The sequence below is a fragment of the Coregonus lavaretus genome (assembly GCF_964263955.1).
Source record: "Coregonus lavaretus genome assembly, chromosome: 7".
Classification (NCBI taxonomy): Eukaryota; Metazoa; Chordata; class Actinopteri; order Salmoniformes; family Salmonidae; genus Coregonus; species Coregonus lavaretus.
Window position 1 is genome coordinate 51419531 of NC_139994.1, and position 20303 is coordinate 51439833.

At 45.4% G+C, this 20303-nt stretch overlaps 2 protein-coding genes across 2 annotated transcripts in view; one reads left to right on the plus strand and one right to left on the minus strand.

Annotated features, from left to right (window-relative positions):
- Nucleotides 1-20303, plus strand: part of LOC311132566 (uncharacterized protein) — a gene marked incomplete at both ends in the record, with an annotated part of 291847 nt that overhangs the window by 183910 nt on the left and 87634 nt on the right. The gene's annotated exons all lie outside the window — the stretch shown is intronic.
- Nucleotides 8187-10327, minus strand: LOC311133075 (uncharacterized protein; the record flags this gene model as incomplete). Its single annotated transcript, XM_084166510.1, has 6 exons — nucleotides 8187-8327; nucleotides 8689-8723; nucleotides 8914-9045; nucleotides 9244-9594; nucleotides 9748-10143; nucleotides 10270-10327. 6 exons carry the CDS (start codon nucleotides 10325-10327, stop codon nucleotides 8187-8189), a joined length of 1113 nt encoding a protein of 370 aa, XP_084022636.1.

The window sequence follows — 20303 nt, forward strand, 5'->3', positions numbered from 1 at the left end:
TCCCACAGCCGTTGTAACATTGGAGCGCTGCAAGGTGATGGTATCCCCAGTACGGACCTCCATAGTCTGAGACTGAGAAACCGAAACAGAGACCAAACCTGAAATACAAAGAACAAAGTCCTATGTTAATGAATATAATTGTTGATATCACATGTACATGTTAGAAATCAGGAAGAAATGCTGCACTGAACATTCTGTTTATACTTGACTGATGCAGTCAGTCTTACTCTGTCTCCATGTTAGAATTAACAGTAGCTTACTTACTCAATCCATAGAGCAGTAGTGCTGGTAGGAAGGTTCTGGCCATTCTGTTTTAGATCTTTTCTGATCTGTCTGGTTGTGAATTAGAGAACACTGCTTTATTAACCTCCCGAGTGGCACAGTGGTCTAAGGCACTGCCACTAGAGATCCTGGTTCGAATCCCGGTGCACAATTGGTCCAGGGTAGGGGAGGGAATGGCCGGCATGGATGTAGCTCAGTTGGTAGAGCATGGTGTTTGCAACGGCAGGGTTGTGGGTTCGGTTCCCACGGGGGGCCAGTATGTAAAAAAAAAAATTATGCACTCCCTACCTGTAAGTGGCTCTGGATAAGAGCGCCTGCTAAATGACTAAAATGTAAATGTTATTCACTCTGAGATCAAAAGGGATTTCATTGGTAGGGGGCGTGGTAGTTGGTTTTGGACCACAATGTCTATTTACAGACTGTCATATCACCAATTAAAAAGTAAACATTGGCCGTTGATAACATTTACATTATATTTTAGTCATTTAGCAGACGCTCTTATCCAGAGCGACTTACAGTTAGGGAGTGCATACATTTTTCATACATCACTCTTTTTACATGGTGGGGTCTCGAAAAATGTTGGATATCAAAATCGGGTCGCAGGCCAAACATTTTTGGGAACAACTGTGTTAGGTTCTAAACAAACCGAGTAAAACTCACGGACGATTAGTAAAGCTCAACCAAGTTTATTCACCCACTGGGTCACACAGCTCTATAAGACAAATACATGTTTCCACCAGCACAAGTATATACCCCAATTTGGGTGAAGTATCCTCCCTTCCCTCTAAACATGACATGTTTATTGATAGGCAGGAAGTGAAGTAACGCGGGCAATAAACTGCTCCTTCTCCCTTAACGTGACCTGACCTGACCTTGACCCCATTCCTCACTAATCCACAGCTCTCCACACTCATCAGTGACTGTAATCATGTGATTTTCTTTCTTTTACTCAGTACTTAATTGCCTCCACCATATACATTCCTCCTACAGATAACCCTTACATTCTGGTTTAGAAACCAGACTATGGCACTCCTCATTTCCATAGGATACTTGATAATTAACAATAAGATGTTCTGCCAGTACTTACACGTCCTGCATTCCTCTCTCTCCCTCTGTGACATGATTAAGGATATTTCTAGTTTATAATTCAGAACCCATCAACTGATATAGGTGTTTGGGTTTGGTGGGGTTCATAGATGACCACATGACCCTTGTGGTCAAACTAACTATCTACCAGCCCTAACCCTTAACCCCAGCCCTACCCTAACTCTAACGCTATCCCTAACCTCAGCCCTAACCCTAGTCCTAGCCGTAACCCTAGCCTAACCCAAACCCTAACCCTTGCCTGACTGTAGATACAGCTACAAAGGTAGACAAGTCTTTTCAGAGACAGGCGTTTTTGCGAAAAGGGGGTAGCTGCAGTCCAATATGGTGACTGGAGAATGGCAGAGTGGGTGTGTTGAAAGGAAAGTAGTAGGAATGTGGAATCTAGTTGGTGTGTCGAAAGCTCTCTGCTATAGGTTAGACTGTTTTGATTGACCGTTGTGTTTATTTTTTTCAGTTTCTTACCACGCAGCTACCATACGTTGAGCTACCATACCGCGGAAGTTTGGACGTCTGTTTTGAAGCAAGACCATGACTCTGAGTCGTGTTTCACTGATAGTTTTAAACAGTAATTGTACTTTTTGAGCTGTAAAAATGACAATTGTTTATTTGTTATTAAAAGTACTGATGATGGGTGTACTGTTACTTAATGTGTTGTATGTGTGTGCTTACTGTGACTGTCACCCTGATATTGGCTACTACAGTAGGTAGCTACTTCCCACGCCGTTGCCGGACATTAGTGCTTGGCAAACGGGAGCAAAGGGCACTGTGTCCCGGTGTTGTTGCTGTTCATGGTCTCCCCATTGAGTAGTAGACTGTATGTATGTATCAAGGTGACATCTAGATGGTTATCAATAATAGTTATTGTGTATGCTGCTATCCTACTTGAAATAAAATAATGTGATGGTAAAACATGACCATGTTAGCTACCGCTGGCGACACAACCGTGATATAACTGCCCAGCACCTCAGGTCAGCAGTCAGGTCGATACAACACCGGTGCACTGATTCGCTTTCCATACACACACTCGTTTCGACACACCCACTCGCCCATACTCCTGTCGCCATATTGGGCTGCAGCTACCCATACTTGTTTTTAGCTCATGATCATAGCATGCATATCGTCTGGGTGTCAGAGATACTAACCCAGGGGTTCCCAAACTTTTTTGCTCGCCACCCCATTTTGATATCAAACATTCTTCGCAACCCCACCATGTAAAAAATGTTATGTAATCAAATTGCCAATGTTTACTTTTAGAATTGGAGCTATGACAGTCTATTACAAATCAGTACTTTTGACAGTTTTTTCAATCTGAATGAAGTATGGTTTGAAGTGACTGAAATGCATCAGAAAGGTATTTGGAAGTTCAAATGATCACCAGGCAATAATGTTGTATGATATTGATTATGTTATTTTTCCCCCAGTCTGAGTTAGTGCCTGGTCTTGTCCACTCTGTTCTAGCATCTGGGAAATGTAGAGGGAAAAAGAAGACACATATGTGTTCCTGAGAGTATTATCTGTCAGTGATGGGGTCTTAATATTTTGTAGTTTAACCATTTCAAAGATAGAGCCACATTTGAAAGAAGAAAACTGAAACCGCTCTATTCATTACAACCACATCTAGTGGCTACTGTTCTATTTCATTTCACTTTAAAAGATTGTTAATTGATGTACATATAAGTTTAGATACAGTGTAAAAATCTGAAACATATAAGAATGTTAATCATCATCTGATTATAAATTACTTTATTAACTTCAGAGTTCACTTTTAGAAGCAGGACTGATGATAGAGTAGGCTGTCCTCTTCCTTCTCTCTGCTGGTCTCAGAACAGCCAATCAGAACATGGGACCATCATTCCAGCCATGTTAGACAGCCAACCCCCTGCCTCTCACTCTAATCTGATGGCAGAACGACTAGTCTACACCAGTGGCGGTCAGTGCCGTTTAAGATGAGGGAGGATGATAATTTTTTTTACTTATTTCTATTACAGCATATTGGATGACTGTCATTCATATTCCATTCACCCAGCTCAATGTAACATCGATAGGTTTAGGCTACTACATGATACTCTAATTTCCCCTATACCCATCATGAGGTTGCTACAACCTAGCCTATGAATGAAAGTTTGCAACGTAGGTATACAGGTCGAGAGAACTTTGAGTAATCAAGGTGACAGACAGTGACACATTCAATACCGCCTTGCACACTCTTGCCTGCATCTAGCTGATCTAGGGTGTAATCATTAGTCCAACAGTTGCAAACGAGAGTTTCTAATGGACCAATTCAGGGACACAACCAGTCAACAGTTTTAGAACACCTACTCATTCAAGGGTTTTTCTTTATTTTTACTATTTTCTACATTGTAGAATAATAGTGAAGACATCAAAACTATGAAATAACAAATATGGAATCATGTAGTAACCAAACAAATATTAAACAAATCAAAATATATTTTATATTAAAGATTCTTCAAATAGCCACAATTTGCCTTGATGACAGCTTTGCACACTCTTGGCATTCTCTCAACCAGCTTCACCTGGAATGCTTTTCCAACAGTCTTGAAGGAGTTCCCACATATGCTGTGCACTTGTTGGCTGCTTTTCCTTCACTCTGAGGTCCGACTCATCCCAAACCATCTCAATTTGGTTGAGGTCGGGGGATTGGGAGGCCAGGTCATCTGATGCAGCACTCCATCACTCTCCTTCCTGGTAGATTAGCCCTTAAACAGACTGGAGATGTGTTGGGTCATTGTCCTGTTGAAAAACAAATTATAGTCCCACTAAACCCAAACCAGATCGGATGGTGTATCGCTTCAGAATGCTGTGGTAGCCATGCTGGTTAAGTGTGCATTGAATTCTAAATAAATCATAGACAGTGTCACCAGCAAAGCATCCCCACACCATAACACCTCCTCCTGCATGCTTTACGGTGGGAAATACACATGCAGAGATCATCCGTTCACCCACACCACATCTCACAAAGACACGGCGGTAGGAACCAAAAATCAAACCAAAGGACACATTTCCACCGGTCTAATGTCCATTGCTCGTGTTTCTTGGCCCAATCAAGTCTGTTCTTCTTATTGGTGTCCTTTGGTAGTGGTTTCTTTGCAGCAATTCGACCATGAAGGTCTAATTCACACAGTCTCCTCTGAACAGTTGATGTTGAGATATGTCTGTTACTTGAACTCTGTGAAGCATTTATTTGGGCTGCAATTTCTGAGGCTTGTAACTCTAATGAACTTATCCTCTGCAGCAGAGATACCTCTGGGTCTTCCTTTCCTGTGGCGGTCCTCATGAGAGCCAGTTTCATTATAGCGCTTGATGGTTTTTGTGACTGCACTTGAAGAAACTTTTGAAGTTCTTGAAATGTTCTGTATTGACTGACCTTCATGTCTGAAAGTAATGATGGACTGTTGTTTCTCTTTGCTTATTTGAGCTGTTCTTGCCATAATATGGACTTGGTCTTTTATCAAATAGGGCTATCTTCTGTATACCCCCCCCCCCCCCCCCCCCTACCTTGTCACAACACAACTGATTGTCTCAAACACATTAAGAAGGAAAGAAATTCCACAAATTAACTTTTAAGAGGCACACCTGTTAATTTAAATGCATTCCAGGTGACTACCTCATGAAGCTGGTTGAGCGAATGCCAAGAGTGTGCAAAGCTGTCATCAAGGCAAAGGGTGGCTATTTGAAGTATCTCAAACATAACATATATTTTGATTTGTTTAAAAATAAATTGGTTGCTAGATGATTCCCTATGTGTTATTGCATAGTTTTGATGTCTTCACTATTATTCTACAATGTAGAAAATAGTAAAAATAAAGAAAAACCCTTGAATGAGTAGGTGTTCTTTTGACCGGTAGTGTGTGTTTGTCCCCATTTCGTTGCGTTTGCTTCCGTTTCAGAAAGTTTTTCAACAGAATAGGCGCATTGAATACACCCCTGATTGCACGCAAACACAGTTCACTTTCATAGCAGCCACATACAAACAGCTCGTTGTATATATCATTCCTTCTCTCATGTATCGACGCACTCTCCTCCTCTCAAATAGCATCCCTCTCTGTTTGAGCCGGGTGTTTGAGTGTGGCTAAACTAGCTAGCGGCATTCGATTCTAGCTAAGTAAGTAAAAGTGAAAAAATATATACCACGAAATATAGCTATCTCTCTCGCTCTCTCTCTCTTGCTTGTCCTTACTTTTGTCAATACTATAAAATGGGAAATATAAAAGGTTTAATTATTTTAGGTAGTGACATTCAAGCGGCGACTGAAGCAGATATGAGGATCCTTGTCCTCCTCTCTATCATAAGAACTGGAGCCCTCCTCTGCTGTCTAACCATCATCTTCATCATCTACCTCATCAGGAAATAGATCAATTCAATGATTCAGTTTCTCAATCCTTCAGCTGTTTCAAACACAAATGTGGTTTACTGTCTGTTCAAATGTTTCAGTGCTCATCAGTTTAAATGCATAATGTCAAGGTAAAATGCCCACATGTTGATGATGCAGATTAGCTTGTAATACTTTTTTTGTATTTCTGTTCAGATTTTCAATAAATACATTAATCTTTATTGAAAATGTAAAACTCAATTCAATACTGATACAATTAAGAATTAGATACAGTATGATATTTTAACATACTCAAACAAGTCTGGGATTATTTCACGGCCGTTGCTTCATGGGAGTTTACACAACTTGTCTCAGAAATGTGTCCATCCTGCCCTCTCCCTCTTCCACACTGATCTGTTCATTGAGAAGCTCAGTGCAGCAGCATTTTTGTGTGTCCATGTTCAGATTCAAAAATAAAGAAAGAGAGAAGTTTGCTGATCAGAAAACCCTGCACATTCATTTACAAGTATGATAGCTGTACCTACATTTGGTGCCCCGTGTGAGGAGAATACATAATGTGTAAAACGTTTTTTTTATTTTTTATAATCAGCTCTTAGAATGTCTTTCCTTCAATGTCCAGCCTGGTTCCGAATCACTTGAGTTGATTGATTGGCTAAAGAGAACCACACATCATCTTGACATTCTGATGGAAGAAAATCAGAAATTGAAATTGGAAACATAGATTCCTACTAAACTTTCTCTTTCTTCACTGATCTTGAATCATGAGATATGCACGATCTCCAAAATAGTATTCATTTATACCAGAATATTCCACAATGATACGATCCAACATCAGTATGGGCAACATTCCAAAGTGTCAAATTAAAACAAAAATCATAATTTGCAGCTCAAAATGAGACATATTTGCAAAATCTCCCTGGAATTGCACTTTTTCATAGTAGGTTGTTACAATGAGTACAAGTCCATGTCCTGGTGTGTGTTTCAGCCCTATCCAGGATAACACTGAGTCTACAGTGGAGAAGCACTCCAGAGTCACAGATCCCCCTAGGGGCAACGATTCTGTCAGCACAGGCTGAGATACAATGGGATGCATGGTACCATCTGGAACACACAGGACAGAGGACATAGTTGGAGATGGAAATATTTGCTAATGGTGTAAATCATCCAGAGGTAAAGGGTTCATGTTTGGCTAATTGATGTAATCAATTCACATCCTAATTTGCATAAGAGTTACAGTAAAGCCATGTCAATATGTTGAGCCAAGGTGGAGGATATTGTCAGATATCTTACAGTAAATAGCTACTGAAACACAGGAGAAATTGACTGCACATACAGTGCTTACAAGTGAGAAGCAGAATCGCCATATAGATGAATAGTGGGGTCATCTTGTAATCCATCCTGAGTGGTTACTCTCGCCCTGAACCAAATGGACTGGTGTAGTACTGTGATCAGTAGGCTTCTTGCGTGACAGTTACAGAGAAAGGCAGAAAGGAAACTTTTTTCTCTGATTGGTGGGAGACACATCAAATCACACCCGGCCTGGTAGGTGTGTGAACCGACACTGCACTTCTTACAAAGAGAGCATTTATTGTAAATCATATAAATGTTTAGCTATGCGGTATGTGGAGTCAGAGAGATTCTCATGTTCTCTCCTGAAAAAAATATTTTTATCTCAACTAGACTAAACATTGTTATATAATGGTTGGTGTTCGCCTGACACATATTCACCTAAACCGCTATTCCTTTGATCATATTGTATATTTGTATATGTGATAGCAGAGATGTACTGTAGACAGAGAATAGAGATGTACGGAGTGTATCAATTAATGGTTTATTATGTTAAAAACACACAGTCATAGAGCAAAAATGGGATTCTCTGTCAGATTATTTGTTACAATAAAAAGCTGTAAAAAGTTATGGTGTCACGATCGTTGAGAGACGGGTCGGACCAAGGTGCAGCGTGAAAAGCGTACATGTTTATTCACCCAAATAAACATACAAACAAAACAAGAAACAACGTAACATGAAGTCCAAAAGGCTATACAAATACCAGCCTAAACAGGAACAAGATCCCACCATACACAGTAGGCAATAGGCTACCTAAGTATGATCCCCAATCAGAGACAATGAGCGACAGCTGCCTCTGATTGGGAACCATACCCGGCCAGACATAGAAATAGACTACCTAGAACATAAACATAGAAAATTTAACATAGATTTCCACACCCTGACTCAACAAACAAGAGTTCTATAGGTCAGGGCATAACATATGGCTATTTAACGCATTACAGGATCATTATATACATCTAACATACAGACAATGTTAAAATTACAGTTTCTTTGTTGCATTGTAAATTCCATACCAATTTCAGATACTAAAAGTTTCATTAGGCTACAAATAGTTAAATGGTTCTTCTTGGAGTCTTTGTGACAGTGGTGATACCTCTCACTGCTGCTGCAGGTATTTGACCTCAGAGTACACTGCATCCTCTCTGCTGGTCTTCTCTCTTGCTCTTCTAGAGGAGGAGGAGTTCTTCTTGGGGGTGAAACTCACAGCTGCATAGTTCAACACATCACTGTCTTGATTCTGAGGGGGGTGGAGCCATGAGAAAATACATTATGATGATAGCATGATCTACTATATAATGTTTATATTCTCCTGTGGAAGAAAACACTCCACAAAAGACATGACTGTTCAGACTGTACACCCACTACAATGACCTGACAGTCAGTGGAACAGTGACAGGCAGAAGTTCCATGGAAAAATGAACAACGATCACAATGATCAGAAGTCTTCATCTAGTACAGTGACCTATTACGGTACTTCCAAGAAACCTTAATAACATAAATAGCACATATAAGCAGATTACTAGCTGCAAGGAAAGTTAAATAGCAGTTTCTTGTAAAAACTGAAAATATACTGTATTTATAAATGTTGACAAATGTACCTGATTGCCCTGGGACGTTGGGACATCTGTCCTCCCTTCAAAGAGATTGAAATATTTTTTATGACAATCTATCTCTTTTTAACCACATGTAGTTAATTAACAATGCTTATACTTTGGTCATTTAACTGATATTTACAGAAGGTACATTGCATAGAGATGCATGAAACATTAGATACATCAGCTATAACATTAGATACATTGGATACATTAGATATACAGTAATACCTCTGCTATCTCTGTTCTGAGTCTTGCACAGCACCCAGACAAGTACAAGGGTCACTATCCCCAGGACGATGTTGGAGACGACCAAGGCCAGAACAGTTGGACTCTGATCAAATGGAGGATCATGATCTGGAACTGTGGAAAGGATATCAGGGTATTCATATTGTATTCATGAGCGCTTAGGAAGATCATCAAACAATAAAATATGGCATCAAAAGCTAATGGTGATATTGTATAGCTTGTTGAGACATATGTATGGGATCGTTTTGAGGTAGGCCGTTTGCATGAATATACAGTATTGTTGGGGATATTTACAGATTAAATTGGAATTACCTTGAAGGTACAGCTTGGTCCCGTTCCCAAACAGTATTTCCCCACATGAGGCCACAGCACAGTAGTAAGTCCCAGCATCAGAGAGGCTGAGGTTCCTCTTGGGGAGGTTGTAGAGACAGCTCTGTGTAGGAGACCCAGCCTCAGGGCTCTTCTCACACTGATTACTCCTGTTTCCATGGGTGTAAATGATTCCTGGACGGGATTCTCCTGAGCCATGTCTGAACCAATAGACACTATGTTCTCCTACACAGGTCTCAGTGTGTATTGTACAGTTCAGAGTCACAGAGTCTCCTGGGAGGACTGACTCAGACACAGGCTGCTGGAGCACAGACATGTTTCTGGACTCTGATCCTGACAAGAAGTTCAATAAACCCATTGAATCGCTAGAATATTACTGTAGAAAGTTTTCAACCTCAACATTTGTTAAATTAACATCTAATCTGATTAAGATAATACTCCATATTTACACCGCATATCTGTAAATTCAGTTTGACAAAAACGTACCTTTTATTATGAGAATGGCTCCTTCTCCCAACTCCACCTTGTTGCCATAAGCACTTCCACAGTAGTATGTGCCTGAATCAGAGAGCTGCATGTCTGAGATCCTTAGGTGATTCTTTTGTTGGCCATTTTCCACTGAGAAGCGAGGGTTATCCTTAAACTCATGGTAGAATGTTGCGTTCCTGTCAAACTTATAGACGGTTGATAAGAGTTGAAGCTTATCTCCCAAGGGTTGCTTGTACCAGGAGAAATGCATGGCCATGTGGCCTTCATAGAAGCAGTGCACAATCACTGCGTCTCCAACGTTGGCTGATATGAGAACACTGTCCTGACGTATGGATGAGGACTCAGTACCAGCTACCACATATATTAAAGAACATGAACAATACAGTACATTTGCTGTTACATACCCCAAATACAACTTATAATATTCAAAGTTGCTGTAAAGTATTAAATATGATATCTCATGCATTAAAATCAAGGGCGGACATCACATAAGCAGAGAAATATAAAAGTTGGACTTACCCATCTCTACAAGAAGTGGAAATATCAGACACAGTGTGATCCTCTTTGAAGTTGACATCCTCTTCACAACCTGTCTTGAGTGGAAAAAGTCCACCTATGTAGACAACACTTCAACAATGGAGTTACAGATGATTGGTCGAACTGGACGCATCATTTTTGTTGACGCCTTATTCCGGTACGACAATCTTCTTCACATTGTACAGAGTCACAGAGTCTCGTGGTTGGACTGAATCAGACACACAAATATTTTAATATAGGTATATTCTTATCCTTATATATTTAGTACAAATTTAGTAATGATCATTCAAGTTTGAAATCCCTTATTCTTTATCGCTACAGCTACTGTTGTTTACGTCAAGACACTTGTGACCTTGTTGGGAACATGCATGCAATGACACTGTCATCCACTAGGGCTTCTATCACAACACAGTCACTTCAAATCACAAAAAAACATAAATTGATTTTTTTTAACGAGCACAATACAGTAATACTCTTTTAGTGATCTCTAATTCAGGACTTGCACTCAATTGGCTGGATGGATAGAACACCTTCCCATGATTTTGTTATTGAGGAGGCAGATTCCTCTAGGCCTATAGGTGATGATAATACTTCACAGTTAACACTGTGTTGTGTTTGACTAAGAACTACAGATCTAGGTGAAATGACCTCATAAATAGCTCATTGTGTTTTTTCACTGATTTCAGTAGACTATGTATAGATAAGCTGCCTCATCAAAAGAGTTGGTTTACTGTTGTTAAAATGGTCAACTTGAAGAGCAAGTAGTATAGCCTACGGTATGAGAGAGCTAAGAGTTCTAAGACATCCGTCTGAAAACCACAGAAACAGAGAAACAGAGAAACAGAGAAAGAGAGAGCGAAAGAGAGAGAGCGAGAGAGAGAGAGAGAGAGAGAGAGAGAGAGAGAGAGAGAGAGAGAGAGAGAGAGAGAGAGAACAACAGAGAGAAAGAAAGAGAGCAGAGGGTCCTGTGTACAAAGCTAGCAGGCCCTAACAAAGCGCAGATACATCCTCATCTTGTGTTCATCACAGACCACAGACTAACTGGAAATCTGTCATTCTCATTGACAGCAAGTCTAAGAAGCTGTAGATCTGTTCTAAGTGCACTATTTCTATGCTTCCTGTTCTTAAAACAACAATGTGTAACTTTTGGCCGACCTGACCAAATTCACATAGAAATGTGAGTTATTGATCTTTCATTCTCATTGAAAGCAAGTCTAAGAATCGGTAGATCTGTTCTAAGTGCTCTATTTCTGTCACACTCTGGCTCCGGGACTTGTATTTGAGCCAGGGTGTATTCGTGTTGTTGGGGTTTGTTTTGGTTAGGTTGGGAATAGGGTGTGTTCATTTGGGTGTGTGTGGTTTTGGTTAGTTCTTGTGTAGTCATGTGACTCCCAATCGGAGGTAACGAGTGTCAGCTGTCGGCTCGTTATCTCTGATTGGGAGCCATATTTATCTGTATGTTTTCCTTTGGGTGTTGTGGGTTTTTGTTCCGTGACGGTATGTTTAACCGTGGACTTCACGAATCGTGTTTTGTTTATATTTAGGAACTTTAATTAAATAAAGTCATGTTTATTTCACACGCTGCGCCTTGGTCTACTACTCCTTACCCAGACGATCGTGACAGAAAAACCCACCATTCTAGGACCAAGCGGCGTGTCAAGCGGCAACAGGATCCACCTACACAGGATTCATGGACATGGGAGGAGATACTGGATGGAAGGGGTCCTTGGGCACAACCGGGAGAATATCGCCGCCCTCGTGAAGAGCTGGAGGCAGCTAAAGCCGAGAGGAGGGAATATGAGGAGGCAGCACAGAGGCAAGGCTGGAAGCCCGTGAGCACTAGCCAAAAATTTCTTGGGGGGGGCCTTAAAGGGAGTGTGGCGAAGTCAGGTAGGAGACCTGCGCCTACTCCCTGTACTTACCGTGGAGAGCGAGAGTACGGGCAGACACCGTGTTACGCAGTAGAGCGCATGGTGTCTCCTGTACGCGTGCATAGCCCGGTTCGGTACATTCCAGCTCCACGTATCGGCCGGGCTAGATTGAGCGTTGAGCCGGATGTCATGAAGCCGGCCCAACGCATCAGGCCACCAGTGCGTCTCCTCGGCCCGGCTTACATGGCACCAGCCTTACGCATGGTGTCCCCGGTTCGCCTACATAGCCCGGTGCGGGTTATTCCTCCTTCCCGTACTGGTCGGGCGACGGGGAGCATACAACCAGGTAAGGTTGGGCAGGCTCAGTGCTCAAGGGAGCCAGTAAGCCTGCACGGTCCGGTATTTCCGGCGCCACCTCCCCGCTCCAGCCCAGTACCACCAGTGCCTACACCACGCACCAAGCCTCCTGTGTGTCCCCAGAGTCCTGTGCGTCCTGTTGCTGCTCCCCGCACTAGCCCTGAGATGCGTGTCCTCAGCCCGGGACCACCAGTTCCGGCACCACGCAACAGGCCTATAGTGCGTCTCGGCCGGCCAGAGTCTGCCGTCTGCCCAACGGCGCCTGAACTGCCCGTCTGCCCAACGGCGCCTGAACTGCCCGTCTGCCCAACGGCGCTTGAACTGCCCGTCTGCCCAACGGCGCCTGAACTGCCTGTCTGCCCAACGCCGTCTGAACTGTCCGTCTGCCAAGCGCTGCATGAACTGCCCGTCTGTACTGAGCCTGCAAAGCCGCCCGTCTGCCATGAGCCTTCAGAGCCGTCCGCCAGACCGGAGCCGCTAAAGCCTTCCGCCAGACAGGAGCCGCTAGAGCCTTCCGCCAGACAGGATCAGCCAGAGCCTTCCGCCAGACAGGATCAGCCAGAGCCTTCCGCCAGACAGGATCAGCCAGAGCCGTCCGCCAGACAGGATCAGCCAGAGCCTTCCGCCAGACAGGATCAGCCAGAGCCTTCCGCCAGACAGGATCAGCCAGAGCCTTCCGCCAGACAGGATCAGCCAGAGCCTGCCGCCAGACAGGATCAGCCAGAGCCTTCCGCCAGACAGGATCAGCCAGAGCCTTCCGCCAGACAGGATCAGCCAGAGCCTTCCGCCAGACAGGATCAGCCAGAGCCGTCCGCCAGACAGGATCAGCCAGAGCCTTCCGCCAGCCATGAGCAGCCAGATCCGTCAGCCTGCCATGAGCAGCCAGATCCGTCAGCCAGCCATGAGCAGCCAGATCCGTCAGCCTGCCATGAGCAGCCAGATCCGTCAGCCAGCCATGAGCAGCCAGATCCGTCAGCCAGCCATGAGCAGCCAGATCCGTCAGCCAGCCATGAGCAGCCAGATCCGTCAGCCAGCCATGAGCCGTCCAGCCAGGATCCGCCAGAGCCGTCCAGCCGGGGTCCGCCAGCCAGCCAGGATCCGCCAGAGCCAGCCAGCCAGGATCTGCCATTCAGTCCGGTGCTGCCCCTTAGTCCGGTGCTGCCCCTTAGTCTGGTGCTGCCCCTTATCCTGGTGCTGCCCCTTAGTCCGGTGCTGCCCCTTAGTCCGGTGCTGCCTCTTAGTCCGGTGCTGCCCCTTAATCCGGTGGGGTTAAGTTGGAGGGATGTCAGTTGGAGGAGGCTACGGAAGCGGGTAGTGACTATGGTGGGGTGGGGACCACGACCAGAGCCGGAACCACCGCCGAAGATGCCCACCCAGCCCTCCCTGGGTTAGCCCTAGTTGAGGCGCGGTCGCAGTCCGCGCCTTTAGGGGGGGGTACTGTCACACTCTGGCTCCGGGACTTGTATTTGAGCCAGGGTGTATTCGTGTTGTTGGGGTTTGTTTTGGTTAGGTTGGGAATAGGGTGTGTTCATTTGGGTGTGTGTGGTTTTGGTTAGTTCTTGTGTAGTCATGTGACTCCCAATCGGAGGTAACGAGTGTCAGCTGTCGGCTCGTTATCTCTGATTGGGAGCCATATTTATCTGTATGTTTTCCTTTGGGTGTTGTGGGTTTTTGTTCCGTGACGGTATGTTTAACCGTGGACTTCACGAATCGTGTTTTGTTTATATTTAGGAACTTTAATTAAATAAAGTCATGTTTATTTCACACGCTGCGCCTTGGTCTACTACTCCTTACCCAGACGATCGTGACAGAAAAACCCACCATTCTAGGACCAAGCGGCGTGTCAAGCGGCAACAGGATCCACCTACACAGGATTCATGGACATGGGAGGAGATACTGGATGGAAGGGGTCCTTGGGCACAACCGGGAGAATATCGCCGCCCTCGTGAAGAGCTGGAGGCAGCTAAAGCCGAGAGGAGGGAATATGAGGAGGCAGCACAGAGGCAAGGCTGGAAGCCCGTGAGCACTAGCCAAAAATTTCTTGGGGGGGGCCTTAAAGGGAGTGTGGCGAAGTCAGGTAGGAGACCTGCGCCTACTCCCTGTACTTACCGTGGAGAGCGAGAGTACGGGCAGACACCGTGTTACGCAGTAGAGCGCATGGTGTCTCCTGTACGCGTGCATAGCCCGGTTCGGTACATTCCAGCTCCACGTATCGGCCGGGCTAGATTGAGCGTTGAGCCGGATGTCATGAAGCCGGCCCAACGCATCAGGCCACCAGTGCGTCTCCTCGGCCCGGCTTACATGGCACCAGCCTTACGCATGGTGTCCCCGGTTCGCCTACATAGCCCGGTGCGGGTTATTCCTCCTTCCCGTACTGGTCGGGCGACGGGGAGCATACAACCAGGTAAGGTTGGGCAGGCTCAGTGCTCAAGGGAGCCAGTAAGCCTGCACGGTCCGGTATTTCCGGCGCCACCTCCCCGCTCCAGCCCAGTACCACCAGTGCCTACACCACGCACCAAGCCTCCTGTGTGTCCCCAGAGTCCTGTGCGTCCTGTTGCTGCTCCCCGCACTAGCCCTGAGATGCGTGTCCTCAGCCCGGGACCACCAGTTCCGGCACCACGCAACAGGCCTATAGTGCGTCTCGGCCGGCCAGAGTCTGCCGTCTGCCCAACGGCGCCTGAACTGCCCGTCTGCCCAACGGCGCCTGAACTGCCCGTCTGCCCAACGGCGCTTGAACTGCCCGTCTGCCCAACGGCGCCTGAACTGCCTGTCTGCCCAACGCCGTCTGAACTGTCCGTCTGCCAAGCGCTGCATGAACTGCCCGTCTGTACTGAGCCTGCAAAGCCGCCCGTCTGCCATGAGCCTTCAGAGCCGTCCGCCAGACCGGAGCCGCTAAAGCCTTCCGCCAGACAGGAGCCGCTAGAGCCTTCCGCCAGACAGGATCAGCCAGAGCCTTCCGCCAGACAGGATCAGCCAGAGCCTTCCGCCAGACAGGATCAGCCAGAGCCGTCCGCCAGACAGGATCAGCCAGAGCCTTCCGCCAGACAGGATCAGCCAGAGCCTTCCGCCAGACAGGATCAGCCAGAGCCTTCCGCCAGACAGGATCAGCCAGAGCCTGCCGCCAGACAGGATCAGCCAGAGCCTTCCGCCAGACAGGATCAGCCAGAGCCTTCCGCCAGACAGGATCAGCCAGAGCCTTCCGCCAGACAGGATCAGCCAGAGCCGTCCGCCAGACAGGATCAGCCAGAGCCTTCCGCCAGCCATGAGCAGCCAGATCCGTCAGCCTGCCATGAGCAGCCAGATCCGTCAGCCAGCCATGAGCAGCCAGATCCGTCAGCCTGCCATGAGCAGCCAGATCCGTCAGCCAGCCATGAGCAGCCAGATCCGTCAGCCAGCCATGAGCAGCCAGATCCGTCAGCCAGCCATGAGCAGCCAGATCCGTCAGCCAGCCATGAGCCGTCCAGCCAGGATCCGCCAGAGCCGTCCAGCCGGGGTCCGCCAGCCAGCCAGGATCCGCCAGAGCCAGCCAGCCAGGATCTGCCATTCAGTCCGGTGCTGCCCCTTAGTCCGGTGCTGCCCCTTAGTCTGGTGCTGCCCCTTATCCTGGTGCTGCCCCTTAGTCCGGTGCTGCCCCTTAGTCCGGTGCTGCCTCTTAGTCCGGTGCTGCCCCTTAATCCGGTGGGGTTAAGTTGGAGGGATGTCAGTTGGAGGAGGCTACGGAAGCGGGTAGTGACTATGGTGGGGTGGGGACCACGACCAGAGCCGGAACCACCGCCGAAGATGCCCACCCAGCCCTCCCTGGGTTAGCCCTAGTTGAGGCGCGGTCGCAGTCCGCGCCTTTAGGGGGGGGTACTGTCACACTCTGGCTCCGGGACTTGTATTTGAGCCAGGGTGTATTCGTGTTGTTGGGGTTTGTTTTGGTTAGGTTGGGAATAGGGTGTGTTCATTTGGGTGTGTGTGGTTTTGGTTAGTTCTTGTGTAGTCATGTGACTCCCAATCGGAGGTAACGAGTGTCAGCTGTCGGCTCGTTATCTCTGATTGGGAGCCATATTTATCTGTATGTTTTCCTTTGGGTGTTGTGGGTTTTTGTTCCGTGACGGTATGTTTAACCGTGGACTTCACGAATCGTGTTTTGTTTATATTTAGGAACTTTAATTAAATAAAGTCATGTTTATTTCACACGCTGCGCCTTGGTCTACTACTCCTTACCCAGACGATCGTGACAATTTCTCAGCTTTCCATTCTTAAGTTTAGTTTTTGCATCTTTTACTTTCGGTTTTGTACACCAGGTTTAAACAGCTGAAAATACAATATTTTGAGTTATTAAAAATGTATTTCACAGCGGTTTAGATGGTACAATGATTCTCTACACTATGCATTGCTTGTTTTATCCCATAAACAGAAATTAGGCAAACTATTAGAATTTTAGCAACCAGGTGTAGCGATTTCTGCATATTTCACTTTTAAAGATGCCTGTGTATGGGCTAAATAAATACATTCAACTTCCTTTGTCTTGACTGTTGTTAAATGCTTTATTCATCTAATCACAAGCAAGTCCATTTAAAATGAGTTTGGCAGAGATGCAATGTACTTAATTCAAGTAGCTACAGTAATTATTAGTTACAGTAATTCAGCTAATAATGTTAATAAAGTGAGTTAATAAAAAGCTAATTCATTGGACTGTTTCATTCATCCAGTTCTACTGTTTGATCCCAGCATACACAGTCTCTTCCTCCATTTGGCTTCTCTGTCTTCCAGACCTGTTCTTCTTGTTTCTCAGATTCAGAGCTACGTAATGGAGATTGTCTGCATCTTGGGCCTGTGAGAAACAATTATAAAGGGGTGAGGGGGAAATATTACTATATGTTATTATTCACTATAAACATTTTCATACATATTTTTTTGGTAGTACAAAATGTAAGGAATTCTACTTACCCCTGCATCCGTACAAGAGACTGCTGGACATGTTGTCATAGAGATGGGTCCTGAAAAGAAACACACCAAAGATACAGATACAACCCCTTCATCTGCTACAGATACAGTTGAAGTTGACCAGCTGGATGCAGTTTTTACTGCTATGAAGGCTGCTTTCCCCAAACGCACAGACTGGCAGAAGAGCCATTCCACCATACAGGGAACTGATTAAAAATTTAGTGACTACATGGAAAGAATGAAGACTGTCTTCCTCCAACACTCAGGCCTGACGCCTGACCAAGACTCAGTTGAAGGAAAATTAAACTAAGGACAGAAAGACAGCTGATGTGCTACTCTGGAGGAGGAAGAAGTCATCGAGAAAATGGTGGCAACCGTGGAAACCAAAGAGGTAGAGGAAGAGGTAGAGGCCGAGCTGCTCCTGCTGGAGCTGACGGAGGGCGAGACTGGAGTTGCTACAACTATGGGAAGCAAGGGCATTTTTCAAGGCATTGTCCTGGAGTGGGCCCTGGAGCTGACGGAGGGAGAGACTGGAGCTGCTACAACTGTGGGAAGGTAGGGCATCTTTCAACACACTGCCCAGTAGGAGAAGGCCAAGGAGAGTGGCCGTACCCAGCTGTGGGCGTGCAGGTGAACAACCCATTTGGAAGAGGAGGTGGACGATGGGGCTGCCAACCATAGGATGAGGCAGAAACAGAAGAAGAAACTAATGAAGAAGACAATGATGAAGAACCAGAAGAAACCTGTCAAATGCTAAAATTGACCACCTTGTCAACCCAAAACCCCCTTATTGATATTTTAGTTAATAAACATAAAATTCCATTTTTGGTGGACACTGGGGCCACGGTCTCAGTGTTGAAAATGTCTGCCCTGTCTGTCACCCCCTCAAAAAACAATGCACACAGTTGGAGCATCTGGAATTCCATCGGAATAATGTTTGACTTTTCCCCTGAATGTGGAGTGGGGAGAGGGCAAATGGAGACACCGATTCCTGTATTCCTCCGCCTGCCCAGTAAATCTATTAGGAAGATATTTGATGTGTAAAATGAATTTATCGGTTGCCTGTACTGAAGAATGATTGTCATTGGGATCGAGAGAAAATGGAATCTTCCCATGCCTGATGAACTGTTACTATGCTTGGCACCTGAATGATCAATATGTTGAGGAACAGCTGAGAGAGCAATCCCTCTCTTCCCCGTTGCATGGTAACTGGGAAGTGTCTGAATACCTACATTGTACTGCTGCTGTTCCCTCATGCGAAGAGGACCCTGAATACCAACAGAGATGGTCAAAAAAAAAGAGAAAGTTGAGATAACCATGAATGGGATATACAGAGGAGAAGACATCGTAGCAGCTGGAGTTGTTGACGGATACTAAGATGAGTTTGTATGAAGTCCCTGGCTCTGTTCCCCATTGTAGCTTATCAAAAGCACCTGGAAAGCAATGGAAATATGTGGGTATTTGGATGAAGAAAGTGATGGAAGCAACTGATTGGGTGGCCTGGGAAGGGGAAGAAAGTGGTCAGCTTCAACAGCAACTTTCTATTCCCCATACTGGGCTACTGCAATGACAACACCAATAAAATAACCAATTCCCGTTGAAACCATGCCTGTTGTATTACAAGATAATTCATACATTGATTGGCTAGAAGATATACCTGAAGAACTGTGGGCTAAATCAAAGACTGACATTGGACGCTTGAAAGGAGCTGCACCAGTTGTGGTAATTCCAAAAAGCAACCACAGACCTTACCAAGCTCAGTACCCTCTTAGCAAAGAAGCCGAAAAGGGTATCATTCCCGTTCATAGTGTGTTAGTTGAAAGAGGCGCTCTGGTTCCCTCCATGATTTCGCCATGTAACAAACCAATTTTACCTGTTAGGAACCATCTGGTGATTATCGTTTTGTGCAAGACCTTAGACTAGTAAACAATGCTGTACATGCTAGAGCGCCCCTGGTGCCTAACACTGTTACCATTTTATCCCAGGTGCCTCCAGGTAGTTGTTGTTTTTCAGTAATTGATTTAGCTAATGCTTTCTTTAGCAATTTACACACAACACCCCATAATGACAAAGCAAAAACAGGTTTTTAGACATTTTTGCAAGTCTATTGCAAATAAATAACGGAAAAATAACATTTACATAAGTATTCAGACCCTTTATTTAGTACTTTGTTGAAGCACCTTTGGCAGTGATTATAGCCTTGAGTCTTCTTGGGTATGAGGCTACAAGCTTGGCACACCTTTTGGCAAACTCCAAGCGGGCTGTCATGTGCCTTTTACTGAGTGGCTTCCGTCTGGCCACTCTACCATAAAGACCTGATTGGTGGAGTGCTGCAGAGATGGTTGTCCTTCTGGAAGGCTCTCCCATCTACACAGAGGAACTCTAGAGCTTTATCAGAGTGACCATCGGGTTCTTGGTCACCTCCATGACCTAGGCCCTTCTTTGGTCGTGCGGCCAGCTCTAGGAAGAGTCTTGGTGGTTCTAAACTTCTTCCATTTAAGAATGATGGAGGCCAATGAGTTCTTGGGGACCTTCAATGCTGCAGAAATGTGTTGTTACCCTTCCCCAGATCTGTGCCTTGACACAATCCTGTCTCGGAGCTCTACGGACAATTCCTTTGACCTCATGGCTTGGTTTTTTCTCTGACATTCACTGTCAACCTTGGGACCTTATATAGACAGGTGTGTGCCTTTCCAAATCATGTCCAATCAATTGAATTTAGCACAGGTGGACTCCAATCAAGTTGTAGAAAGATCTCAAGGATGATCAATGGAAACAGGATGCACCTGAGCTCAATTTCGAGTCTCATAGCAAAGTTTTCTGTTTTTATTTGTAATACATTTGCAAAAATTTCTA